The 26,091-nt window shown below is 48.4% G+C and overlaps 3 protein-coding genes and 1 pseudogene across 3 annotated transcripts; 2 read left to right on the plus strand and 2 right to left on the minus strand.

Annotated features, from left to right (window-relative positions):
• The first annotated feature begins 1,322 nt into the window (after positions 1–1,322).
• On the plus strand, positions 1,323–3,652 carry LOC112269959. Its single transcript, XM_024457530.1, has 3 exons — positions 1,323–1,635; positions 2,718–3,098; positions 3,192–3,652. Exons 1-3 carry the CDS (start codon positions 1,381–1,383, stop codon positions 3,330–3,332), a joined length of 777 nt encoding a protein of 258 aa, XP_024313298.1. The 5' UTR covers positions 1,323–1,380; the 3' UTR covers positions 3,333–3,652.
• Positions 3,653–11,208: 7,556 nt separating this feature from the next.
• Positions 11,209–13,706, minus strand: LOC100830903 (annotated as a pseudogene).
• A 179-nt stretch (positions 13,707–13,885) lies between these two features.
• Positions 13,886–14,866, minus strand: LOC100829748. Its single transcript, XM_003559815.3, has 3 exons — positions 14,577–14,866; positions 14,355–14,472; positions 13,886–14,265 (listed from the first exon to the last, which is right to left on the minus strand). Exons 1-3 carry the CDS (start codon positions 14,819–14,821, stop codon positions 14,008–14,010), a joined length of 621 nt encoding a protein of 206 aa, XP_003559863.1. The 5' UTR covers positions 14,822–14,866; the 3' UTR covers positions 13,886–14,007.
• A 2,012-nt stretch (positions 14,867–16,878) lies between these two features.
• Positions 16,879–26,073, plus strand: LOC100831214 (protein transport protein SEC31 homolog B). Its single transcript, XM_003562490.3, has 22 exons — positions 16,879–17,390; positions 17,474–17,531; positions 17,608–17,730; positions 18,626–18,722; positions 18,823–18,859; positions 18,964–19,069; positions 19,324–19,381; positions 19,494–19,591; positions 19,682–19,801; positions 20,188–20,233; positions 20,816–20,934; positions 21,013–21,140; positions 21,217–21,733; positions 21,832–21,924; positions 22,461–22,646; positions 22,735–22,945; positions 23,223–23,329; positions 23,468–23,617; positions 23,931–24,059; positions 24,144–24,483; positions 24,651–24,880; positions 25,617–26,073. The coding sequence occupies exons 1-22, from the start codon at positions 17,071–17,073 to the stop codon at positions 25,707–25,709; spliced, it is 3,366 nt and encodes a 1,121-aa protein (XP_003562538.1). The 5' UTR covers positions 16,879–17,070; the 3' UTR covers positions 25,710–26,073.
• The last annotated feature ends 18 nt before the right edge of the window (positions 26,074–26,091 follow it).

Raw genomic sequence — 26,091 nt, forward strand, 5'->3', positions numbered from 1 at the left:
CGAATAACTATGGTGTCAAATGAAAATCATTAGAATCATTATGAAATATTTTTTCTAGCTTGGTTCAATATTGTCGAGTTTTTTGAACGTTAAGACCGTGCATGCATGGCTACCGCTTGGTTTGATCTTATCTGCTCCGGCTACTGTCTGCTAGCTAGCGCTGCTGCGAGTGCAGGTGGTAATTTCTGCCGCACGTTTGCTTTATTTCTCTTTTCCTCCCTCCTTTGTCTCCTACACTGGTTTCGGCCAGCCCTCCCCTGATCTCTGCCCATTCCCAACCCACAGCTTTTGGATCCGAAGACTCGCTTTTTGCAGGCAAAAGAACGCGCTGGAGAGCACGTACGGGATGGGGACATTAATTTGGTTGAAAGTTTGAAATATTTCCAAGCTCCGTACACCAGCATCGAGAGAAAGACCGTATAATTAATTTGTTCCGGCTTACTAGGAAGCGCAGTACTGCAGTAGTACGTCCACGAAGATTGACGGTGTGACTATTATCTCTCTCAAAAAAAGCTTGCACCCGTTGCCTTGACTCGCGTAGCACCCGAAGAATCATGCATGCATGCATGCATGGATGGTACATGGGGGCCAAGCTGTCAGTCAGAGGAAATTGGAGTATTCGCCGTTTCTCGGCGCAGAGGCTGGCAGGGAAGATGTTACCGCCAGCCAGCAACTGAAAAGCAAAGCGGCGCAGGTGCTGCTGTCGTATCGGCAGGATCCGTAGTAGGAGTATGTACACCGACCCAGTCTTCTTTTTCTTTGACAGCCGGTCCCGTCTTCTTCAATTCTGTTTCCCGACCCGAGTAAAAGGTAGTATATGAAAGGCGTGCGGCACACGGCCGGCTTCGGTACGTCGATGCGCCGATGTACATGCACGTAGCGTAGTGATCTGTTTCACCGCTTCGAGCTCGACTAATTTACCAAGGAGCTCGACTAGTAGTCTGTACTCACTCCGTTTCTAAATATTTGTCGTGATTTTAGTGCAAATTTAATTATTAAGGTTTTAGAGGGGTTGGAATGACCGACGACGATCACGAGTGCGGTAGTTTCAAATTGAAACAAAAGAAAATGGTCACATACGGTACGTGCGTAGAGGCTCCAGCTCATGCATGGATGCATGCATCTAGTCGTATGATCGTTCTGTTTGGTGCAGGCATCGATCGGTTCATACAGTATAAACGAATCCCAATGCTGTAACGGGATCCCAGGCTCCGTTGTTGCGAGAATGGACGGAAACCTAACCTGCCCCTTCCTCCCGCTCTATAAAATGGCACCCCCAGCACTCCTCCAGCAACCACGCACAACACCCACGAACACCGCACCGAGAAGCCGGCGCCAAGGGAGCGAGAGAGTGCAAAGGAGAAGCAGATCAAGGCGGGCATGGCTTCTGGAGCAGGCGACAAGGTTGGGGCGCCCCAAGGCATGGCCGCCGCCTCACCCCTTCTCGGCCGGCCCACTCGCCCGGGCGTATGCTTCGTCGTCCACTTCACCGGAGGTTCTGCTGGCAGCGCGGCCTCCGCCCCCCTGCGCTTGTCGTCCGAGACTGCGCCGTCGACCCTCTCGACGGTCGCGTCCAGGGCGAAGAAGGGCGCCGGTGCTGAAGACGGCCCCGACGGGGAGCTTGACGACGGCAAGGTGCGTCCTCTGCGTTCTTACCTTGTTCTTCTTCCTTCCTGCGCTGCGCTTTGGTTCGCTGCTGTATATGCTGTTCCGGTGTGTCTGACGATGAGTTCTTGGGTTTTTTCTTCGTTCGCTCTGTTACCTTTGGCTTCTTGTCCTTTTTTCCTGGTTAATTACCTCCTGTTCTCGTCCGCTTCTTCTCCTTTTTCTTCCAGCAGTAGGACGTGCGACGAACCCTCGTTTTTCCTTCCTTTTTTAAGTCTCTTTTCTCGCTAGTTCGTCCAGTAGGATCTCCCCGTATGATCCCATGATCCATCTTGTTGTAGTAAAGTTCCAGTGCCTTTTCCTTACTGCGTCCGTCTTTTTTGCCCATCGATCCGATTCTTTCTTGGTTTTGTTTTATGGAAGCTAGCCAGGGCGCAAATCTATCTAATCGTGGCCAGATCGTGTGTAAATAACTCTTCGGTTATTGCTTTTCGGTCGCTATGTTTTTTAATTTTCTTGGTTACCACCTGCTAATTTTCTTAATTTTGTTGCTGTTGTTAATTTAATTACTCCGTATCTTCCATTTCTTGCTGCAGTAGGACGTACCCACTAACCATTCTACTGTCTGCTTTTCTTCTTGTTATTTTCGGGGGGTTTTCTCGCTAGTTCGTGCAGGACCATGTTGTTTCAGTAAAATTGTCTCGTGCGTTTTCCTTAGCGTCGTTCGTCTCTGTACATCCAGCCCTTTTTTTTTTGTCTCGTGGAAGCTAGGTAGGGCGCTCGTGGCTTCTAATTTCTTTTGTTGGTAGTACAAACGTGAGTTCTAATTCCTTTTGTTGACAAACGTTCCCTGTTTCTTGAACGTACACTTCATATATCCTTTTCTTTTCTCTTAACTGCTGCGGTCGAGATTAATTTCCTAACTGTTCTTTCATTTCCTTTCGCTCTTTCTTTTCTTTTCATGCGGTTGTTTCCCTTCTTTTATTCCGTTGTCAATTTATTTTCTCTCGAAAGTTCTTGAGTAGCATACTCTTCCAGTTCCGTGCGTCTATGTGTTCCAGTTTGCGTTTTGGTTTATGAATTGACCCTGTTCCTTTTGTTTTCCATGGCAGGTCGAGGTGGTTTACCAGTTTCTGACCAAGGAAGCCGAGCACTGTCTGTCGCTGCTCAAGATGGTGCCCCCGTCCGCCAAGTCGACGGAAGCCGTTGCTGGCCTCGAGAAGTACCTCTCGGAGCTGGCCGGCGCGGCCTTCAAGGGAGAGGTTGACAAGGACAAGGGGGTGCAAGGCTTCATCGGCCGTGTGTACCGCCTGATCGAGCTCACATACGAGTCTTGCCCCTCCTGCCCAAGGGTGACGTCGCCGACCACCGAGGAGGAATTCGTCACCTACTTCATGGACTTGGGGCACCATGCGCCCGAGATTGCCGGCAGCTTCGCCTTCATGGATGAGGCTGATCTGGGGCACTACCTCCAGGCAGCAGACAGCGATAAGGTACGCTTTTGTGTCATCTTTCGTTGCATAGTACTCCAACGTTGCTTGCTACAATGCATATACTATCATGTTCTCTGACATTGAATTTCTCAGGCTTACCTTGCTACGATTGCCGTGGCGATGAACCTCGTGAGGCTTGTGGTCAATCGCGTCGGTTCCAGCAGCATCCAGGGCCTTCTGCAGCAGCAGCAGCCAGCAGCAGCCCCTACCAATCGCCCCGCAAGATGGACTTGAGATTGAGGAGCCAGTGTCCGAGGGACTGGAGAGCGGCGGCGGGGTGGAGGAGGAGCCACCGTCGGGGGGAGCTGAGGAGAGCGCTGGGGGCGCAATTGGAGCGGAATGATACTCAAACCTCTGCTCTGCTTTGAGGCTAACAACTTTTGGTGAAATTCCATGGCTAGTGCTTATCGTGTGTTTGATATAGCCTTGGTTATCATGTCCTTACTTCTTAGAGGTCTTTCAGGTAGTTTTATCTTGGTCGCATGTTGTGTCGTCGCTATGAAACTGATCAAGTCAGCAATGAATTACCTTTCAGCCTTTCGGTACACCTGCTATATTTTGAGATTTCAGTAAAACTGGGCAAGGCCTTTGCTTCGAAATGAAAGTGCTTAATTAATTCCCATTCCAGTACTTCCCTAGTTACGTACGGTACGCATATGTTTCCTATATACGTGTGTGTGCTATATTGTCTTGAGTTAAGTATTTCCTTCATCCTCCGTTCAACAAAGAATGTTTCAACTTTAACTAAATTTAAATGCATCTATACACTAAGTTCATGTCTAGATCGATACATCCAAATTTTGACAAACTTGAGACATCTTTTGTTGGACGGAGGGAATAGCTTAATTTGCTAGTTGCGATGTTTTGTGTTTCTTCCTTCTTACAGAAGTTACATTGAGCGTGCTGCAGTTTCTTACTGCTGTTTTACCAGACCAGAGCATTGACGATTTCGGCTAAAGGATGCATGCGAGTTATAGAAGGTAGCAGCAAGCTAGGTACTATAGTCATGACTCATGACAATAGAAAAAGGGCTTAATTGGTCTCTAAGAAAAGAGAATGATATCCTTTATCAAATGCTTGCAATTTTATGTCGACCCAAAATGGTAGATATCCAAATTTTCTTTGCAATTTTCGGAAAAACGTTGAAATATATGTCCAGAGCTGTCAAGTGTACATAAATCTTACCAAACCGACCTGGCGACCTCAAGCTCTCAAACCTCATGTAGTCATGTTTACCCACCTCTTTCCCATTTTTTTCTAAAATAAAATCCACTGGCATCACCCCAAACATATATCTTAATTTGGAAATGTCTTCAAATCACTGAAGTCATAAAAAGGATGTGTTAAAGGCGGTTCAAAATTTCAAATCATGCAATGTTCACGGTTCAAAATTTCAAATTAACTCCACTAATTTGCTAGCATTGAGGCGAAGAAAACACAGGTTACAACTTACACCTATATATCGCGGCTCGCCTTATGAATTACTCTTTCTGTTTCAAAATATAAGCCATATAATTTTGGTTGGCTGTCAAAAAATTTAAACTTTACCGACCATATAACAAAAATTATAAACATCTATGGTGCATCGATATTTTCATATTATCTTTGTTTATATTGTATATGTTGATATGTTTTGCTATAAGCTTGGTCAAATTTTGTAAAGTTTGAAAGTCAATAAATATTATACGCCCTATATTTTGGAATTGATAGAATACTTTTAGTGGACTGTATGAATAAGCATCGTCGTGCCACATTTTTTTTAGAACAACGATATGACTTTGCTGATTCAAGAAACAAGTACAAAAGATTGATACATTAACCAACAAAAAACAACGAATATACTCAACAAGAACGAAAAGCTCTGTTGTAGTCATTCGAAGTAATTTTTTTTTATCCATCCTTCCCATTCACATGGGAGCTTCATTAGCGACACGGACAAGCCGTTAAAGTGGGCAGGCCCGTGCCTCTTGCATCCTAGGCCTTCAAGCTTAACTTCAGTGCCCATGAGAAAGCTGGCCCATTCCCCTCAAAAGAATTTTTTTTTGAGAAAGCTTCCCCTGGATGGAGCTGTACCTACGAAAAGCAGAGCTGGAGGCAAGAAGGATGTTTATTGATGGTGGCTAAACTATATAGTTCCAGATCTATTTACATAGATAAATAATTGTCGTCCAAACTATGATAAGTCAATGTCTCTTTTGAACTCTAAGTTTATTTTCTTTGTCAATGTTAGCTAACTTTTGGGTAAGAAAATTCATTAGTACCAAAATTTGACCAACCAATTTTGTAGTAGGTTAACCTCGGGATACAACCTTGTAATGTGATAACCTTGGGATACAACCAAAGAAACTCGACAACCAAGGTTATCCTATTCCAAAATGTTCGTTCAGAATTATATGAAGGAACATATTGAGTACATCAGAATTAGAAACCCGCATGCGTATCAAGTGAAACAATCTCCAGGCATATCACACAAATTCTTCTGTGGAAAAATCCCAAAGTGTCGTACCAGTGGCCTACGGGATCCCACTGATATGGGACGCGTGGGTCGCCAGTGACGAAGCCCCGTCAGGAAGGTCACCCGGAAAGCGGCAAGTCCGGGAAGCCTGCCTCGAGGAGACGGCCTCTAGCGAAGTTAAAGCTAAGGGCCGAGTACAAGATGCGCTGCCCCTTGAGCTCAAGTATGGGTCACCTCGGGTATGCACGTACGGCGACAAGAGCCAACACGCGCAGAGGATTGATGGCCTTACCTTCATCGAGGAGATTCGATGCCGGGCTGCTGTACGAGCTGCAAGCTACCAGCAGGGACTTCATCGTTATCACGACAGGAGAGTCTGTCCCCGGGGGCTCGATGTTGGAGACCTCGTCCTGCGCCGGATACAGGGAACGAAGGCCGGGAACAAGTTGACTCCAATCTGGAAAGGCCCTTTCCAGGTAGTGCAGGTGACCAGACCGGGGGCTGTCCGACTGGAAACCGAAGAAGGCTTGCCGGTGTCCAATAGTTGGAACATTGAGCACTTACGCAAGTTCTACCCGTGAAACGGTGGTGCCTTACCCACGGGTGACGCTGCGGCAGCGTGCCTCTTTAAGCTAGTGTAGCCGGGCAAGGCTCGATTTTAATCCGCTAGCACAAAGTTGAATAAAGATAAGTGTTGCTTTGATGAATATCGTGCCTTGCTATTTATGAATGCTTCTGTCTCCTGCTCTAGGTGCACAGAATTGTCCCCTCATCCTTGGCTGTGAGCAGGGGGCTGCCGGAACCCCGAAAACCAAGCTACGTGCCAGCGAGGCACCATGGAAATGTAAAGATGCTCACAACCAGGTTTGAGTTCGACTCTTCTGTGCCCGGGGGTTGGGAGGAAGGAGGTTATCGGTTATCCAGTTTATACTGTTTTTCATGCATTTCGAATTTTTTTTGCTATGTACCTTAGGCACTGTAGGAATCTAACATGCAGGGTAGAGATAAGGAGAAGGCACACTGTGACGCTCGTGGGATGGTCACGGGTGTCGTCGTCTTGCGAGTAAGTTGTACATATATGGCAATTACTTCGAGGCTTCATGCAGGAAATTGAGACAGGGCCAGTGCCTCCACGCGGCGACTGGTGGTCCCGGGCGTGTGGAGGCAAGAGCAATGCTTTGGCTATTTAAGGAGACCAGGGCAAGTGCAACACCAGCAACGGGCAAGAAGGCAAGGATGTCAAAGAGAGGCGATGGTGGTGCATCCCTCTGCGCTTGTCGCTGAGGGTGTTCCCACCATCGCGGCCCTGCCACATCTCTTACGAAACGACACCAGAAATGGCGATGAGACAAGCGAGAGGCGTCGTAAAGACGCGGTGGTGGTGCATGCCTCCGCGGCTCCGAGGGTGCTGTTGGAGGGTGCACTGCCACCGCGTCCTTGCCACGGCTCTCAACAAGGTGCAACAAGTCCAAAAAGAACGGGAAGCTAAGTATCTCATTTTAGGTCCTTGGTTTTTTCCCTTTAGTAACACCAGTTTGCTGGGGTAAGCTCGGTCCCTGTGTTGCCGGAGCGTAGGAAGGACGCTTGCGGGGTGAGGACGCCCCCCACACGTGGCTCGCGGGTCCGTCCCGGAGGTGTGCGTGCTGTGGTAGTTAACCCGCAGGCGGAGTGACTAGCCGCTGCTGTTTGGTCCTAGGTCGGCACCGCGGGTCCGTCCGGGGACACTAGTCTGGCCAAGCACGTAGTTGGCGAGTCCCCGGGTACGCAAGGCTAAAACACGAGAAGGACAGAGCCCCTCCCCGGCAAGCTAGTATTAAGCAAAGAAGCAAGTAAAAATAGCATCGGATATATATTGATGCTTGAGCAAAACGAGTTAACGAGTAACACTGATAATGACAAGGTAAAGATAACATTAAAAATGTCTAAGGTGCCACGCGCCACTTGCAGGAAAAAAAAGGAAGGAAACTACGCGGGAGGTGCTCCCGGGGCGGCTGCGTCGGTGTCGGGGGCTTCTCCGGCAAACTCCTCAGCAACGGCTTCGTTTTTGTCGACCTTGCCCTGCATCCGCGCCACCATCTCGTCCACGACGCCCTGCACCGCCTCCCGGTGGGTCTTGGCCTCTTCCTCGTCCGACCAGGCATTGGAGACCGACTCGAACGGGAAGTCGGGGTGGGCGGAGTGGACCCGGGTGAGAATCTGCTCGGTGACCTGCTCGGCCGCAAGGCCGACTTGCCGATCCCCGAAGGCCGTGACACAGCTCTGTAGGCCGCTCAGCCGGCCGACGAAGTCTGCGAAGAACGAAGTGAAACTCCCCATGTCTGCCCCGTCGAAGGAAGCCACAGTGATGTCAAACCCCTGCAACGCCTCCACCGCTGAGTCGGCCAGCTTCTTCAGCCTGGCCACCTCCCTTGTCCTGCGGGCCCGCAGCTCGGTGCACGCACCGCGAGCCTCCTGGGCCTGCCGCTTGTGCTCACGGCACTCGGACTTCAGCCTACCGATTTCTGACGCCTTCTTGGTGTTATCGTCGTCGCTCAGCCGGAGTTCTTGCCGCACCATGTCGAGCTCGCCCGGAAGGGAAGAGCTGGCATCTTGGGCGGCCTTGAGCTGCCCCGCCAGCTCACGCTCCCGGGAGCGGGCCTGGTCCTGCAACTCCTTCTCCCGGCGTACTGAGGCTTTGGCTGCTATTGCAGCCGCCGTCTCCAGCTCTCCGACCTCGCGGCGAAGGCGCTGGATCTCCAGGGAGTAGCCGGACAGTAAGTCCGTATTCTCCTGGAGACGCCCTTGGAACGAGTCCAGAGCCGCCTGGTGCTCCTCCTCGCTCTTGGCGTGTGTGGCCTTCACCAGTTCGAGCTCCCGCTGGTGCTCTTGCTGGAGATCCCACAGCTGCTGGAGGACCTGTGTCTCCGGCACCCCTTGCACAGCAGGTGTTGCCCTGGCCTGCCGCGCCTGCTGGAGCTCCTCCCGGAGCTGCTGCAGCTCGGTACGCTGCTCCTCTGCAGCTCCCCGCTCCGCCCCTACGCGGGCATGGTGCTGCTGTGCGTCGCTGAAGAAATCAACGAACATCCGCTGATGCTGCTGGATGTTGTCGATCACTTGGTGTCCCTGTTGGAACACGCTGGGGTAGAAGGTGATCCGACCCCAAGTCCTCCCGGCGAGCTCCCCTGCTCCCGGGCTGAAGGCGGCTCCGGCGGAGGAGGAGGACCCCGCCGCGACTATCTGTGACACCGAGGGTGCGTCGGGACTTTACGGCGCACCCCCGGCCTGGCCGAGCCCCGCTGCTCCCTGCTCGTCCGAAGGGGCGAGCTGGGGGCTCGGGGGCTTCTCTAGAGCACCGCCGCCCGCCCAGCTGGCGGGGGCTGCTCTGTGTCACCTGCCTCGGACGGCGCCCCCTGCGTGGCGCCACCTGCGGCAGCAGTCACGGCCCCGTGACTGATTGCTGAAGAGCCCCGGCGGAGGCAACCTCTGTCGGAGCATCATCGTCGACCTCGCCAGTGAGGTCGATTACCCGCACCTCTGTAGACGCGGGCACAGCCGGAACCCCTCCGCCAGCTGCACGAACGGCACCCGCGTCAAGCATGGGGATCGGCATGAATAGGTAAAGAAAGTGTTCGAACTTGCACGTACCTACCGCCGGGCCGGTGCCCTGCGAGCTCGGATCGAGGACCTTTGGGTCCCCAGTGGCCGCTGCCGCCGTCCCAACCGGTGCGTCCGCAGCATCTTGGTTGCCGCCGCCCGATGCCGGGCGAGGCTTCTTGGTTGGGGCTGCCGGCGACGTGCCGGTCTGCCCACTCTTCCTCGACGAACTGGAAAACACAAAAATAGATTAGTCAGGCACAAAATAATTCGTGAAATTAAAACTGTTCTGGACAACATTGGACTTACCCCGCCGGCTTGAGCTTCAGCACCCTGTCCGCCAGGGTGCTCCTTGCCGGAGGGCTGCTTCGCGCGGGGGGAGCTGTTGGAGTCGCCGGGGTGGTCGGGGCTACTGCTGCAGCCGCGACACTGCCGCTGGAGGCCGCAGCCCCCGCGTCGTCGTAAGGCTCCTGGAGCTACGGGCTCGCCTCCCGCCTGCCCGCCCGCTCCGCCGCGGACCGCCTCACCAGGGGGACGTCATCTTCCTCGTCGTCCTCCTCTGGCATGGCTTTGCCAGCTGCCGGGGGAACGTCGTCGTTGTCATCGTCGCTGAGGTCTCCCCCGATGCCCAGCGAGGAGTCGTCGGAGTCCGAGCCCTCGGGCTCGGCGGAGGCCTGGCCTTGGCCCCCTTTCCCCGAGTCGGCAGCCGGCGCGTTGCCCTTCTGGGGCCTGGGCTGCGGGGGGGTAGGGTTGCGCCGAGGGGTCCTCCACGATCCCCCACTCATCACAGAGAGGGAGATCCCGGGCTCCCAGGTCGGGATCCCGGCGTGGAGAGGGTGCGCTCCAAGCGGGAGCAGCCGATAAGATTTGTCCTCGCCGGTGATACCTTTCACCCAGAACTGCACTTCCTCCGGAAGGAGGTCCGTGCGCTGCAACCGGGTCCGGTCGCCAGCCCCAGTGTACATCCATGCCGGATGCGAGCGCCCTTGCAGGGGGGGGCACGTGCCTCCCGATGAACTGGCGCACCACATCCGTGTCCGTGAGCCCAGCCTCACGGAGCGCCTTGATCTTCGCACAGATTGGGGCCAGCATCTCGTCCTTCTGGTCGCGGAGCGTCCAGTCGTCAGAGCCCTTCGGAGGCCAGTCAAAATCCCATAGTGTCGTACCAATGGCCCACGGGGTCCCACTGGTACGGGACGCATGGGTCGCCAGTGACGAAGCCCTGTTAGGAAGGCCACCCGGGAGGCGGCAAGTCCGGGAAGCCTGCCTCGAGGAGACGGCCTCTGGCGAAGTTAATGCTAAGGGCCGAGTACAAGATGCTCCCGGGAACCCCGGTCCCGGGAAGCCGAAGGAACGCCTCCCGGCAACTAGCAAGTGCGCTAGCCGGGAGGGTGCACCCCAGCAACCCGCGCTCGGGCATGCAGGCGGGACCCACAGAACAGTGAAGACAGGACAAGACGGCGGCGCAGTGCATTTAATGCACCGGCAGGAGTCTTATCAGCAGGCCTAGTCTTGCTTAGCAATTCTATGGCGACTACCCTGAGAACCATTTTTTCTACCGTGTACAGTGGACCGGGCGTTGCATGGCGTCCAGCATGGATGAGCAAAAGTGTATTCTGTGTGGCTGTGACACGCGTTTAGACAACGTGTCACGCTGCATGCATTGGCACCTGTGGTATCCCATTGTCTATAAAAAGAGAACCAATGCCATCAGGCAAAGGGTTCCAACCCGATTCATTAGAGTATAGCGCAGCGTTCACCTAAGTAGCCAACCCGGGCAACCCTCGGGTGATCCGTACGCACTCAAACTTGTGAATACAACTCAAAACAGGACGTATGGTATTACATCTCCGGGTGGCCCGAACCTGGATAAACTCTCGTGTTTACACTTCGTGTCTAACGCCACGCCGGCGATCGCCGGAGCGATCACCTCGCCCTCCACCGAATTAAAAAGGAGGTGCTCGGCATTCCGGTGGCGGAGACCGTGCTCCGACACATAGATGCATATATGACTCCAAGAGTGTAGACAACATAAGCAACAAATTACCCGAATGGAAACGCCACGATGTCGTTTCTACCGACTGCATGCACCGAATGCAATAAACACAAATTAAACGTCGACTACAACACGAATATCTGATCCACACATGATCTAAATGCAACGAGAGAAGTGGCACTACGAATTGTTGCCTCGTCTTCTAGTAATAACATCTTAATTTAATGCCGATATCGAATCCAAGAAAGCGCCGTTCTTGGCAAGACCAAATTTCCAATACATCCCCGTCAGGGCTTACATGGCGCAAATACCACCACTGAATTGTGTCCTCCGAATCCAAATGAATTAGAGATACCTGCAGGTAAAGCGCAATAGAAACGAGTGAATGGAGAGGCAGGGGTTGCTCTGTTTGCACTTAATCTCTTGCGGCTGTACAATATACTCACCAACATGCACTTCATGCCGTTGTTTTACATCACGCACTGTGTCAAATTGGTCGACTGCCGGTTCTGGATTCTGCAGTTGAAAGAGATCACAACCTTTAGTCCAAATATAAAGTCCAGCCACAGTTAACTAAAAAGAGGAAGGGGCACAGTCAGTGTATTAAAGTTCACTATACTTACAAACTGGTTTATTGTAGGATGCACCCATCCGGTGGTTATGGCTTTGATGGTTGCAATGGCTTCCAAGCCGCCTGATGCACCAAGGCAATGGCCAATCATGGACTGAAAACACAGGTGTTACTTTGCATTAGATACTAAACATGCATCAAGATGACAGAAAGGCTATACGATCTTTAATTCTAAACTTAGCAAGTTTTGAAAAAAAAAACAGCATAAAAACAGAGGATACCTATGAAAGGAAAATGTACATATAAATTTCTGTTGAAAAAAAAATGAAACAGAGGTACCAAAATCCCCTCCCTTGGCAGACCGACAGAAATGTAAATAGAAGAGAACCTTCGTCGCATTCATTTTAATTTGAGACGTGTCCTTGAAGACTTGCTTCAAAGCTTTCACTTCTGCAAGGTCTCCGGGAATGGTCGAGGTTGCATGGGCGTTTATATAATTCACCTGCAGTGCAATCCAAACGGTCAGCATTAACCCAGTTTCCCAAATGGTAAAACATTTGAATTGATCAGTTGGTGGTCACGTAAGTACGTACCTCCTCTGGCGCCACGCCTGCGTCCTCAAGGCTCCGCTTGATGCATGACGAAACGCCACTGCCATCTGGTCTCGGGTCAGTCATGTGGTGAGCGTCGCAGTTTACGGCGCCGCCCAGGTACTCCGCGAAGATTGGAGCGCCCCGTCACATTGCATGATCGAGGCTCTCCATGACCTGCATTATTATCACCATAATAAGAAAAATGAACTAGAGGCCAAATTGGCTCCCGGAACAACCAATAAATTGGTAGAGGCACTCCATAAGAGGGTTGGAAATTTTCGAAAAATTTAACATAAATGTCCATGTCATCTATTTGCTTAACCCCTACATTTGGGTGGCAGTACGTCTTCGATGCACACTTAAAATTTTAAGCCCTAAATTTTGTTTCAAAGCCCTCAGGGGTACGTGCACGTCGTGGCGTGAGTGAGGTATGCCGTGTGTCCTACTCTGTCAAAAAAAGTTAACACTAACTAATAAAAAAATTAGGGAATACTACTACCAGAATGCCGGCTCCTTCGCCCATGACGAAGCCATCGCGGTCCCTGTCCCAGGGCCTGGACGCCGTGGCGGGGTCGTCGTTCCGCTTGGAGAGCGCGCGGCAGGCCGCGAAGCCGCCGAGCCCGATGGGTACGATGGCGGCCTCGGCGCCGCCGGCGAGCACGACGTCGGCCCGGCCCATCCGGATCTGGTCGGCGGCGTTGTGGAAGCAGTGGTTGGAGGTGGCGCAGGCGGTGGAGATGGACTGGTTGTGACCCCGGAACCCCACGCCGGGGGCCATGGCCACCATCGCCGCCCCGGCGTTGGTGATCGCGTGCGGGATGCAGAAGGGCGAGATCTTCTTCCTGCAGTTCGTCGCCACGAGCTTCTCCACCCCGTCCGAGAACGCCCCGACCCCGCCCATCCCGGAGCCGATCACGACGCCCGCGCGCTCCTTGTCGAGCTTTTCCATGGCGGCGGAGCCGGGGGGGAGGGCGGCGGAGGAGAGGGCTTTCTTGGCGGCGACGACCGTGTAGAGGTGGCAGGCGTCGAGGCGGCGGGCGTCCTTGCCGTCGACGTAGCCCTCGGGGGAGAATCCCCGGATCTGGGCGGCGAAGCGGGTGGAGAAGGTGGATGTGTCGAATCGGTCGATTGGGCCGACGCCGCTCGCGTCGCCGGCGAGGAGCCGGGCGTAGTAGGCGTCCACGTCGCTCCCGAACACGGACACCACCCCCATCCCCGTGATCACCACCCGCTTCCTCGGGTCCGTCTCCCGCCGCGGCGCCGCCGTTGACGCGGAAGAAGCGCGGACGGAGACGCGGGACGGTGGCTGCTTCCTGCACCGCGGCGGCGGGTGAGCGGACCAGCTGCTGCTTGTTGCCGCGCGGGCGTTGGGGAGGATGAGGTTTTGCATCGCTGAAGTCCTGGCCGATGTTTTGGTGTAGCTAGGCAGATTCATTATGGTCGTGAACCGTGATTGACTTGCTAGTTAATGACGGGCTTCCGCAGCTAAATCACGCTTGAGTTTACAAAATCTTAACCGGAAGGCCCGTAGAGTTGTTTTTTTTTTTAAAAGCTCTCGGGGGCTTCCGGCTTACGGAACGAACGTTCTTCCCCGTAAGATAACAATCGAACGGTGGAAACATGTGTACATTCGGGAGCACGTACACAAGCAGGACATCAAGCAGAAAGTTAATTAACATGCCCGTGCTAATATATTCTTCGTAGTTCATACGCATGCAGAGCTAGTCGTCGGCGGCGGCGGCGTCCGTGGGGATGCGGAGCGGCGGGTTGTGGCGGTCGCGGGGCAGCCGGAGGCGGCCGAGGGCGCCAGCGGGGACGAGCTCGAGGTTCTCGCAGTTGCAGATCTCGATCATGAAGCCGTCGGGGTCCTTGAAGAAGAGCTGGTCGATGGGCGACCCTTCCTCCTCGTTGATGGTCCGCTTCATGTGCTTGATCCCCATCTCCTTCAGCCTCCTCTCCATTGCCCCCATGTCCTCACACTACACACACACACCAGCAAAATCAAATTAAGCTTCACCACCATGCATGACACAACGTACTAAACGGTGCATAAATTTAAGTAATCTGCCTGGAACGAGATGTGGTTGTCCATGGGGTCGAGCTCGCCGGCGGCGGGGCTGACGTCGGGGGCTCGCCGCGCGTCGTCTCGCTGGACCAGATGGATCCCGACCCCGTAGTTGAAAAGCCTGGACGGTTTTCAAAGATCCAACACGTCATGAGTGCGTGAACAAGCCAGCGTGGTCGAAAAGCTCTTGCTGGGCAAAATTTCAAAGATTCGACGTGCACGTACCATGCGCCGGAGAAGTCGAGGGCGGGAGGGCGGTGGATGAGGACGAAGCCGAGCGCCCTGACGTAGAAGCGGACGGAGGCGTCGACGGACTTGCAGAGCCTGGAGATGTGGTTCAGCGCCATGAGCGGCATCGGCGGCACGTCCTCGTACAGCTTCTCCGCCGCCGCCGCCTCGTCGACCTCTCCGTCATCCTCTCCGCGCACCACCAGCGGCGCCGGCGAGCCGCCCTTGCACTCCTCCCCCATTAATTTTTCCCCGCGAGCTAGTTTTCCCACTGCAGATCGAGAAGCGACCCTGGCTTACGTGTGCGCGCGCGGCGGCTTCCTTTTAAACCCGAGTTGGGGGATCATCATCGGTCCATCCATGGCGGCCGCGCGCGAGATACGCGTCGCGTTGATGGCATGGCCACGTAGCTAGATATCTGCACGGTTTTTGCGGGGCGGCTTGGCACGGGTGCGGCTCCGGCGGACGTGTCGGCCGTGGGGCATGCCACGCGCGGCATGCAGCTAGCGCGACCTCGGGACTCGTTCGCTATGTCAGGTCGGCCGCCGAGGATGATGCCACGCCAGAGCAGGCCATGCCATGCCATGGGCCATGTGATGTGAGCGTCTCCGCTGCGGCAGCAGGAAAGAGTGAGTGCGACTGTGCGGGGCCGCAGGCAGGCTTCGTGGGCTGTTTATCGTTGGGAGCTTGACGAGACGAAACGAATTGAAGGCATCACCAGTGGCCAGACGGCAGTTCGAGAGGCCATGAGCCCGTGTCTTAAGTTTTGTGCCAACGGTTGACGGAATGGGCCGGTCTTTTTGCATGGAGCTAGATGGGGTCTGGCTTTGGGCTTGAATCGTAGACCCAGCTCGTCCTCGCCAAATGCCTGCCCTGTAGGCTTGGAAATTTATCTCTTAGGAGTAACTCTCTCTCTCTCTCTAGAAAATGGAAAATTTTCGCTCTTTAAAAAAGCAGTCTCTGCAATCCATCATGAAAGGTGGCAAAATTGTTTGGGAACTCCTATTAAAACAATATCGGTTGTTATACAAGTTTGTTCAATTCGCCTTCAAGTATTGTGGTTTGAACTTGATTAAAGTCGACTTTTGTTTATTTTGCGCCATGCACACATTTCTGCGTGACAATTTTCTGCCCGTAGGTAGCTGTGTCTAGATGATCCTCGAGCAAGTATGAATTAGGCTTTAGAGGTACATTCGATTTGTAAGTCCGTATGGATTTCATTTTTCTTCAAAGTTATACAAGAATTTCATATTTGCCATTGAGAATTTGGCCGTATGCTCAAATGTCACTGAGAATTTTTCTATTCTAAATATGCCACTCAAATTTTACATGGGTACAAATATGCCACTACCGTTAGTTGACCGCTAGTTGACCGTTAAGTAGAAGATGAAAAGACAATTTTGCCCCAATGTAGTATGTTGATGTTCAGTTTACAACAAATTACTCATTTTAGAAAACTTAGTTTTTCAAGATTTTTAAGATGCCCGTAATACCATTTCAGAGTAAGTTTCAGCAATAATGGTTTTTAGCATGAAAAATTGGAAAATTTCAACAGCACTTCACTTGATTTTAATTAGCATCACAAAATTCATAATAGATTCAGCAAATTAATAGACTAAAACTCGTCATAATTTGTGAAGAGCGAGAGGGAGAGAGAGAGGCACCGAGAGGGTATTTTAGTTTTCTTGTTTCTTTTTGTCTTTTCTGACCTGTGGACCAGGGGTATTTCGGTCAATATGAAATTGACTTAACGGTCAACTAACGGCGGTGGCATATTTGTACCCCGTGTAAAATTTGAGTGGCATATTTGAAACAGGTAAATTTTCAGTGTCATTTGGGCATATGAGCAAATTCTCAGTGGCAAATATGAAATTCTCTCTTCCTGAATATCTTAAATCCCAACACATTTGAGTCCAAGATATCTAAACAAGTAAGAAAAACATACTCCCTTTCGACATGACATTCCTTATTTCATTCCGATGCAATGGAGTTTCTTGACGCAATTTCAAAACACCAGTTTCAAAAAAATGTTCACCCAGACGCAAATCAAACACGACAGTCATCGCTCTTGATTACGAAGGCTGAAGTATACATTAAACCATAAGACATCTCAAAATTTCACAGATTCTGACCGACAAATCCAAGTTCAAACATCTACAGATCGGACGGCACACAGTAGCCCACTCGATCAAAAACCAACGGCCAATGATCACTCGAATGACGCGGCCGGGTCCTTCCATCTCACGCGAACCAGCTATAACCCGATCGGGGGATGCGATCCGCGCGACAGATCGACCCAAAAGCATTCGCAAATCGCACAGCAGGCACGAGCCGGGCTTAAGCCATAACCCACGCCCGCCGCACCACCACCACCTCTCCTTCGTACTCTTCCCCCCCAGTCCAGATCGCGGAAAATTTTCTAAGTGCAACGCCCCCCCGTGTCCCCTGACCTGTGCGGGGGCGAGATCTGCTGCTGCGGCGGTCGCCGGAGATGGCGTGCATCAAGAGCGCGCAGCGGGCGGCGATGACGGCGCTGGCGCCGGAGGCGCCGTACCTCGCCGCCGGCACCATGAGCGGGGCCGTCGACATGCAATTCTCGGCCTCGGCCAACATCGAGATCTTCCGCCTCGACTGGAAGTCCGACTCCGCCGACCTGCCCCTACTGGCCGCGGCCCCTTCCCCGGACCGCTTCCACCGCCTCTGCTGGTCCCGCCCGGGCGCCGCCGACGGGGACTCGTTCTCCCTCGGCCTCCTCGCCGGCGGGCTCAGCGACGGCTCCGTCGCCGTGTGGAACCCGCTCAGCATGATCAGGTTCGGACGGATCCGCCCACCCCGCCCACCCCACCCTCGAGATCTGCCTCGTGCCCTGATCTGTTTGTTTCCCCCTGCTGCAGCTCCGAGGGGCAAGCGGAGGACGCCATGGTCGCGCGGCTCGAGAAGCACACTGGGGCGGTCAGTGGCGTTGTGTGCTGGTTTGGGTAGAATTTGCTCTGATGGTGTGTTGATTGTGCCTGTTGGGTTTTGACAGGTTTGCGGATTGGAGTTTAGCGAGCTCACACCGAATCGGCTCGCTTCAGGGGCTGAACAGGGTGAGGTTTGCATCTGGGATCTCAAAAACCCCAGCGAGCCTGTCGTGTTCCCACCACTCAAGGTATTGGATAACTTCTGTGATGCATGATCTCTGCAAATGTTGCTTGCATCTCTTCTTTTGTGCGGAGAGCATGATAATGTATTGTGTATTTGTGTGGATCCTAAGACGAGGGCACCAAATTAAGATGCACATTTTTTTCAACTGAGCCGATATTATGCTGTAAACTTTGCTGGACAGCTGTTGAGTTAAGTAAACCACCATTCTCATCTTCAACTAGGGTTCACTATGAGCAGAACTGTCAGCCCTACCCACTGCAGGTCTTAGAAAATAGCTTCAGCTTGTACTCCCTCCGTTCCTAAATTCTTGTCGCTGTTTTAGTTCAAATTTGTACTAAAACAGTGACAAGAATTTAGGAACAGAGGTAGTAGTTTTTATAGCCTGGAAGTTATTCCTGGGTCGAGCAAATTGTTTTTATTGACCAAACAGGTTTTTGTACAGATTCTTAATGTTTTCTTGCTGCAACCAAGTCGTGCATTTGCCACCCACTTTCCATCAGCATGCGTTTTGTTTCAACATGTTTGTTGTGAAATGTTGATATGTCTAATCCTTTCTTCTGGGTGTGGGGAATTAAGAATCGATTCAAATCTTCATTTAAAAGAAATTCAGAATGAAATAGGTTTAAATGCATGACCTACCTGTAAGTTAGTTAATGCCTTATTGGAGAGACATATATTTTGTATCATTTGAATGATTTTTGCTGAAGGAACATGATGGTGGTAGATTTAGCAAAATTTTTGGTCGACTTACTGCATATTTCATAGTTATACACGAGCATGTCTCTCTCAGTTTCAGGTGTTATTTTGATGTTTACTTTTCTCACCAGTTTTGTACTTCTGTCTACCTTCTTCTGCTCACCTTCTTATTTGCATGGTTAATGACTATTGTAATTTCCCAGACTGTTGGCTCGAGTGCTCAAGCTGAAATATCTTGTTTAACTTGGAATCCTAAGTTTCAACATATCTTAGCATCAGCTTCTACTAACGGGATGACAGGTAAAGGACACTTTGGTTGCTTCTGGACAGTTTTCCTGTCTAATACCATAACATGAACTTGTGACCAGTTTGGCTCACTCTTCTGTGTATCATTCTGCAGTTGTCTGGGATTTAAGAAACCAGAAACCATTGACTAGGTAACTGATTTTAGCTATCTTCTTCACTTTCCTTATCTGTGCCCATTGCATATCAATGTGTCCTATCAATTGTGTTACTAACTTTCAATCTTCTGTTTAAATAGCTTTTCAGATTCAAATAGGACAAAATGTTCTGTTCTCCAGTGGAATCCAGACATGTCCACTCAGCTAATCGTTGCGTCAGATGATGATAACTCTCCTTCTTTGAGAGTAATGACCGTTTTCTCGATTTTGTTTCTTTTTGTAGTTTGCCCTCTCCTTATGCATCTCTTGGCTAGATTATGAAACAAGTATTAATTATACCTGTACTCTTAAAGTGTCTGTTGTAATTCTAGTGGTGCTACTGCTTTTAAAGAAGAGGGTAGCAGTACAGTCACTTGTCCTTCATTTTAATTCATATTAGGATTTTTCTTCTATGTAGGTTTCTATTTATATCAATAACTTTCCTCGTTGTTTTTTCATAGGTTTGGGATGTGAGGAAAACCATCTCACCTGTACGGGAATTTGTGGGACATTCAAAAGGTTCCGTTTCCCTTGCAGTGCTCCTATTCTTTCCCATCATGTGAATGATGATATATACAAGTTGCACTTAATATTCTACTCCTTATCCTATGTACAACTATTTTGCTGGCAGGTGTAATTGCTATGTCGTGGTGCCCCTACGATAGTTCTTTCTTGCTTACTTGTTCCAAGGACAATAGAACAATATGCTGGGATACTGTTAGTGGAGAGGTATATTATAACTTTTACAGTGATGTATTCTTTCACTGATATGATGTATCTTTGGTGTTCTAATTCCGTTCCTTGTATCATTTTTTGCAGATTATCAGTGAGCTACCGACAAGCTCTAATGGTAACTTTGACATTCACTGGTACCGAAAAATTCCAGGTGTCATAGCAGCATCGTCATTTGATGGGAAAATTGGCGTACACAACTTAGAGGTAATGTGACTGTTTGACATACGAGTTGAGGTTTATACTCGGTCCATCATGTGCCTTCCAAAATACATTGGATTTGTGGTTTTCTGATTTTTCTTAGTTGGCTTTATCTTAGTACCACAAATCAGTAACTCCATTCACTGCAAAAAGTAAGCCCTGTTATGTAACACCCTCAGTTTTAGCTTTTTGCTCCATGTTTATTACCTGTTCTCATTGATTTGTGTTTTTTAATTCTAAAGATCTCATATAGGGTCATAGTTTCGCAATACATAGTCTCCATGATAGGGTGTGGATGCAAAAAGAAGCGCTGTTTGCTAAAGGGGTTTGCTAAATTCTTGATTGACAGAAAGCTACTTAGTTCTCTGAAATTCTTTTGCCTTCTTTTACAGTTCTCTAGCCTTTATGCTGCTGGTGATTATGCTGTTGGTGCCCCAGGTAAATTAGAATACCTCATATGTAACTTCTCGAAATAATTAAATATTCGTTAAGTTATGTCTTTCATATTGATTGTTGCCTTTGTAATCTTGAAAAAAGTTTAGATTGCCTTTTGATCATGTATGTTTATAGTTCTTAAATAAGCTGAGGTTTTTTTATCCACGTTGATGGTTAGCCTTCAATTTACATAAAAAATGGAATGCTATGTTTTATCTATTAAATAAATGCCAAATGCCATGTCTCTCTATCTGTTAAGGAATGCTGGCTTTGTTTCTCCCACTATGCTGTCTGAATTGTTAAGTACCACAATTTGTATTTTTCTCCCCTGAGAAACAAACTGAATGACTTCATCTATTGAGAAAGTTGCTTAGATTACTTACACTACTCTTTCTATGAACAGTTAAAACTAGACCTTTATATATCTATGTAAACAATAAACATAGAAAAGAAAACTTCCAGTTCTTCTATCTACCAAGCACCAACTGAACAACGTAGGGGGTTGCTTATTCTCACTAAATTATATAATTGCCTATACTGCTTCTGGGAGACTATTCCTCTAATGAACTCCAAAATAATATTCAGCACGCCCAAGAGCTCCAGCACCAAAATGGTTAAAATGCCCCACCGGTGCATCGTTTGGCTTTGGGGGTAAACTTGTTTCTTTCCATCCGGCTGAAGGCGCACAGGTGGGTACTTCGGAGGTAAGTTTACTTGGTCACTGCTCTGCTGTGTACTTCTTTTTAAGTTTCTTTGTGTTAATGCACTTGTTCCTTTTGTAGGTGCATGTACATAATTTGGTGATCGAGCAGAGTCTAGTAAGCCGGTCTACTGAATTCGAAGCTGCTATGCAGAATGGGGACAAAAGTTCATTGCGTGCTCTGTGTGACAAAAAATCTCAAGAATCTATGTATGTTCTTTCTCACGAGTGGAGCAATTCCTAAGCTTTGCTTAACAACTAACTCTGTTCCTGTATGTTTAAATAGATCTGATGAGGACAGGGAAACATGGAGCTTCTTAAGGGTTATGTTTGAGGATGGGGATACTGCCAGGACCAAATTGCTTGCTCATCTTGGGTTCAATCCACCTCAAGAACCAACCGCGAATGCAACTGATGAATTGAGCAAAACATTGTCTGATACACTTAATCTTGATCACAGCCCACTGAATGATAGCACGGAAACCCAATTTCTTGTTGATAATGGTGATGATTTTTTCAACAATCCTCAACCTACAGAGACTAGCTTACCTGAGGAATCTGTGTCTAGAAATGGCCAACAGATAGAGCAGGAGATGCCTGGAAATGTTGTCCCATCTGACCCATCAATTGACCAAAGCATTCAACATGCATTGGTAGTTGGAGACTACAAAGGGGCAGTTAATCAGTGCCTTGCTGCGAATCGTATGGCTGATGCTTTGGTTATTGCCCATGCTGGTGGTCCTGCTCTATGGGAAAGCACAAGAAATCAGTATCTTAAGAACAGCATCTCGCCCTATTTAAAGGTATTGTGGTTTTCATATGTTTACCGATTGTCCATGTTTTTTTTTAAAGTTATACTTGCATTGCCATGATTTTTATGGTTCTATTGGTTTGAGCACAGGTTGTTTCTGCCATGGTTGGCAATGACTTGATGAGTTTTGTGAGTACATGGCCATTGAATGCATGGAAGGAAACACTTGCGCTACTGTGCACAGTAAGTGTCTTTGTGACATCGTATATTTGCTACTCATTTTTCTTGAATCAGCCTGCCTGTTCTGTTATTTACTGTTTAGCATAAATCTAGGAGATTAGATATGAGATCTGATATCTTCCCATTTATATTAATTACCTCATGGTGGTCTCAGGCTTTCTCAGCTGTTGCCTTCTTGCATGTATTCAGTAAACCTGAGAATGATGGTGATTTGAAATCATGCCATGGGTTTCCTAGGTGATAGATGTGCTGCTGAACAACCGATATAACCGTTCACCTTGTATAAAACAAACAAAATGGCTTCTAAATTCTATAGCATAAATGCTACTCCCTCCGATCCATAACAAGTGTCTCAGATTTAGTACAAAGTTAGTATAAATTTATTATGGATCGGAGGAAATATTTTTTAAGGTATTGGAGTACAAATTTATATTATTATTCTTTATGACTCACCCTTCAATTAGTGAACTGCCAGTTAGCCTGTTTTATTATTATGCACTTGCATTCATAAGCTAATGTAGTCTGCAACTATTCACCAGTTTGCCCAGAAAGAGGAGTGGAATGTTCTTTGTGACACACTGGCATCCCGACTTCTGAGTGTTGGTGATATGCTAGCAGCGACCCTTTGTTATATTTGTGCTGGAAATATTGACAAAGCTGTGGAAATATGGTCTCGCAACTTGAGGTCTGAAGATGGTGGGAAGACTTATGTGGATCTTCTCCAGGTACAAATTGATAGTAGTAGAACTCCATTATTCTATGGCATGCGACCAACCAGTCCAGCAGTCCTAACCGTTTGGTGTTTAAGTGCAGGATTTGATGGAGAAGACTATTACTCTCGCCCTTGCTACTGGTCATAAGAGATTTAGTGCATCTCTATCTAAGCTTGTTGAGAACTATGCTGAGCTATTGGCCAGTCAGGGCCTTCTTAAAACGGCGATGGAGTACTTGAAGCTTTTGGGATCAGATGAACATTCACATGAGCTAGCAATACTGAGAGATCGAATTGCATTTTCCACAGAAGGTTGCTACAAACTTACTTGACTTGATATTGATCTTGTCTGTACTGTCTCAACTTTATTACGTCATTTTCCCTTCAAATTCCTTTTTACTACCTTTTTTCTTGTGTGCAATGTGCTCCTGAAGAGTTTAAATGCTGCATCTGGCAAACCTCTTGCTTTCACTTACGTACTACGAGTATACCATTTGTATATGTGCTCCATGTTGTTATCTTCATGTTTTAGCAAGTTAGTAATTTGAATTTATATTGTAGTATATTTGATTAAACGTTCTCTTTCCAGAGAATGCTGCTCCCAGGAGTTCTGTTCCAGAGAGAATTAACAACAGTTCCTCCTACCTCCCGAATCAACCGAGCTACACCACAGACCCTCCTCAGAATCCTTACCAGGTTTCCCATTCTATATACATCCTTTACATGTTGAGACATCTTCCTTTATACATTATCTGCCTGTAATATTTGCAAACAAAATATTATCTTTGCTGGGAGATGCATTTTTTTTTAATTTTCTGTTCTGACTGACTCTAGGTGCCTCAACAATATAATGTACCAAGCAATACATATTCAGAAGTTTACCAGCCACAACCAAATACAGCCTATCCAAGTTATGGCAGTGGATATCAACCTCAACAACCAACCCATATGTTTGTTCCTCGGAACACACCAGTGGACGCCCAGGTATTTTATGATGCAGGAAGGCTCTTTTTTCTTTTTCTTATGTACTTTTTGTTCTAGGATGAAGTATCTTAATATTGTCTAGGATTATGATGTATGATTTCCTAACAGATGGTAACCATCCTTTTTATTATCTAGTTATCCGTTACATTTTACTAGCTTAATAATCTAACCTCTAAATTTTATATGTTAACTTGTAAAAGTTAGTTCAGTTCTCTGTTCCTCCTTGTTTTGTGATTTTTATTTGTTCCTTACTTTTGATAATGCATTGTGTCTACCATTTTCACCATTTATTTGTTATTTCTTCCTCCAACAGCCAAGTTCAACTCCAGTATCCGCTCCGCAGCAAACAGTGAAGACATTTACTCCTGCAAACTTGCCAGCTCTCAAAAACCCAGAGCAATATCAGCAAGCGAGTAGTACCTTGGCCTCCCAACTTTTCGCGGTGTGTAGAATGGTGATTTAATTTTTATGTTGATCTCATGTTAATGTAATGCCAGTTATGAAGTGATATCTCTGGTCTAAACAGGCTCCTGGAAATTCATCTTATACATCTGGACCACCCGCCCCGTTCCCAAGTGGACCTCCCACCACATACCATCAGCCTATGCCTCCTGCTCAATACCAGGCTGTTCCACCGGTCCCTTCTGTACCAGGAACAAACCCTAATCAGATGTTTACTCCTGCCGTTCCAACAAACTCAACTTCTAGGTTTATGCCGCCAAGTAATCAAGGTTTTGTTCAGCGACCAGGTTTGAGTCCTGCACAACCCTCAAGTCCAACACAGTCACAAGCACCCCCGCAGTCTGCTGTTGCCCCTCCTGCACCTCCACCCACTGTGCAGACAGCTGATACATCGAATGTGTCAGGTATGTTGAATGTATAGCTCGTATTTGTTTTCTGACTAATTGATTTCTTGCTGCACTTCCCTAGTGAAGTCATACTGACAAGATCTGTCAGTATTAGACAAAGATTAATATTTTTAAACTCTACTGGGTTGAAGAAATACTTAAACTGGTGCTGCCTTCTTTTGCAGCTGAGCTGAGACCTGTTATTGCGACACTGACCAGACTATTTGACGAGACATCCAAAGCCATGGGAAGCTCACAAGCTAAAAAACGTGAAATTGATGACAACTCGAAGAAGCTTGGAGCATTATTTGCAAAACTCAACATGGGGGATATATCTCCAAATGTTTCGTCAAAGCTTATTCAGCTGTGCGGTGCACTTGATAGTAATGATTTTGCCACTGCGATACAACTTCAGGTAAACTTTATTATTCCATCTTAATAATTAGGGTTGTGAAAATTATTGTAATTTAAGCTCTAGTATGGGAACAATGTGGGCCTATCCATGTACCACCACTACTCCCTCCGCTCCATAATATAACGCACACACACAATTCGAGATTTTGTTTGACCATCAATTAAACCAACAAAATGTGAATTATGTATTATAAAAGTCATACCATTGGAAACTTCTTTCAAATACGAATCTAGCGGTATAAGTTCTATAACTTATAATTCACATTTTGTTGGTGTAATTGATGGTCAAAGTCTGACCTCGAAATGCGTGGGCACGCTATATTTTGGAACGGAGGGAGTACTATTTTTTAGAAAATAAGTTATTTCTACTCTTTGATGAAAACAGTGTCGTCGGATCTTCTGCTGATGCCAGTTGCAGAGTAACATCATAGCTAATTTTGCGACCCTTTGCGGTTTCATCTTTGGCACTGATTGGAAAAAGTCAATGATAAATTAATTTTTCCAATTAAAATGACATTATCAGTAGGATGCATCTTCCACTCGATAGTTTCATAATGGTTTAGACTCCACCTGTCGTGTATCCTTCATATTGAATCTGTAGATGGGACGTACATCAGAATGCCTGAGCAGCTGGTGTTGCACTTGATGCAAATGGAATTCAGTTTATATGCATGTGCGCCATTCTCTTTGCTAAATTTTACTTGCGCTAACTTTCAACTGTTGATTGATGGTGGCAGATTCTTTTGACAACCAGTGATTGGGATGAGTGCAACTTTTGGCTTTCAGCATTGAAGCGAATGATCAAGACCAGGCAAAACTTCCGAATGTAAACCTGTGTGGCCTTCTGCCACAACTAGTTCTGTATACACCTTTTTCTGATTGTCAAAATTGTTAGTGTTAGCAAGTTCGATGGTTCGCCTGCACAGAGATGTTATCCCGCTTCATGTGTTCAATTCTGCTGAAGCTTGTTGGTGAAAGTGGTCTGTCATTTGGGTGCCATTACTTTTTGACGATAGCTTTTCCATGTTTCTTTCAGACCCATGGGATGTTGTTGGTTTTGAAAATTATAAGTTGTAAGAGTGTACTTAGTCTGGCACAGCTGGTCCATTTTCTTTACCATTGAATTGTTCTGTTTGGACCTCTGAAATACACATGATTAATAGTAAGGGTACTGGCTTGTCTATTGCATTGGCATCAAAAGATATTAATACA

The sequence above is a fragment of the Brachypodium distachyon genome, chromosome 1 (genome assembly GCF_000005505.3).
Source record: "Brachypodium distachyon strain Bd21 chromosome 1, Brachypodium_distachyon_v3.0, whole genome shotgun sequence".
Lineage (NCBI taxonomy): Eukaryota > Viridiplantae > Streptophyta > Magnoliopsida > Poales > Poaceae > Brachypodium > Brachypodium distachyon.

Bases quoted from the DNA above. Each gene is read 5' to 3' on its own strand.
- LOC112269959 (XM_024457530.1), top strand. From the start codon at position 1,381: ATGGCTTCTGGAGCAGGCGACAAGGTTGGGGCGCCCCAAGGCATGGCC. The intron at 1,636-2,717 runs GTGCGTCCTCTG...TTTCCATGGCAG, and splicing joins GGGAGCTTGACGACGGCAAG to GTCGAGGTGGTTTACCAGTT. The intron at 3,099-3,191 runs GTACGCTTTTGT...TGAATTTCTCAG, and splicing joins AGGCAGCAGACAGCGATAAG to GCTTACCTTGCTACGATTGC.
- LOC100829748 (XM_003559815.3), bottom strand. From the start codon at position 14,821: ATGGGGGAGGAGTGCAAGGGCGGCTCGCCGGCGCCGCTGGTGGTGCGC. The intron at 14,473-14,576 runs GTACGTGCACGT...AAAACCGTCCAG, and splicing joins CTCGACTTCTCCGGCGCATG to GCTTTTCAACTACGGGGTCG. The intron at 14,266-14,354 runs GCAGATTACTTA...GTGTGTGTGTAG, and splicing joins ACAACCACATCTCGTTCCAG to TGTGAGGACATGGGGGCAAT.
- LOC100831214 (XM_003562490.3), top strand. From the start codon at position 17,071: ATGGCGTGCATCAAGAGCGCGCAGCGGGCGGCGATGACGGCGCTGGCG. The intron at 19,592-19,681 runs GTATATTATAAC...CATTTTTTGCAG, and splicing joins GGGATACTGTTAGTGGAGAG to ATTATCAGTGAGCTACCGAC. The intron at 24,881-25,616 runs GTAAACTTTATT...TGATGGTGGCAG, and splicing joins CCACTGCGATACAACTTCAG to ATTCTTTTGACAACCAGTGA.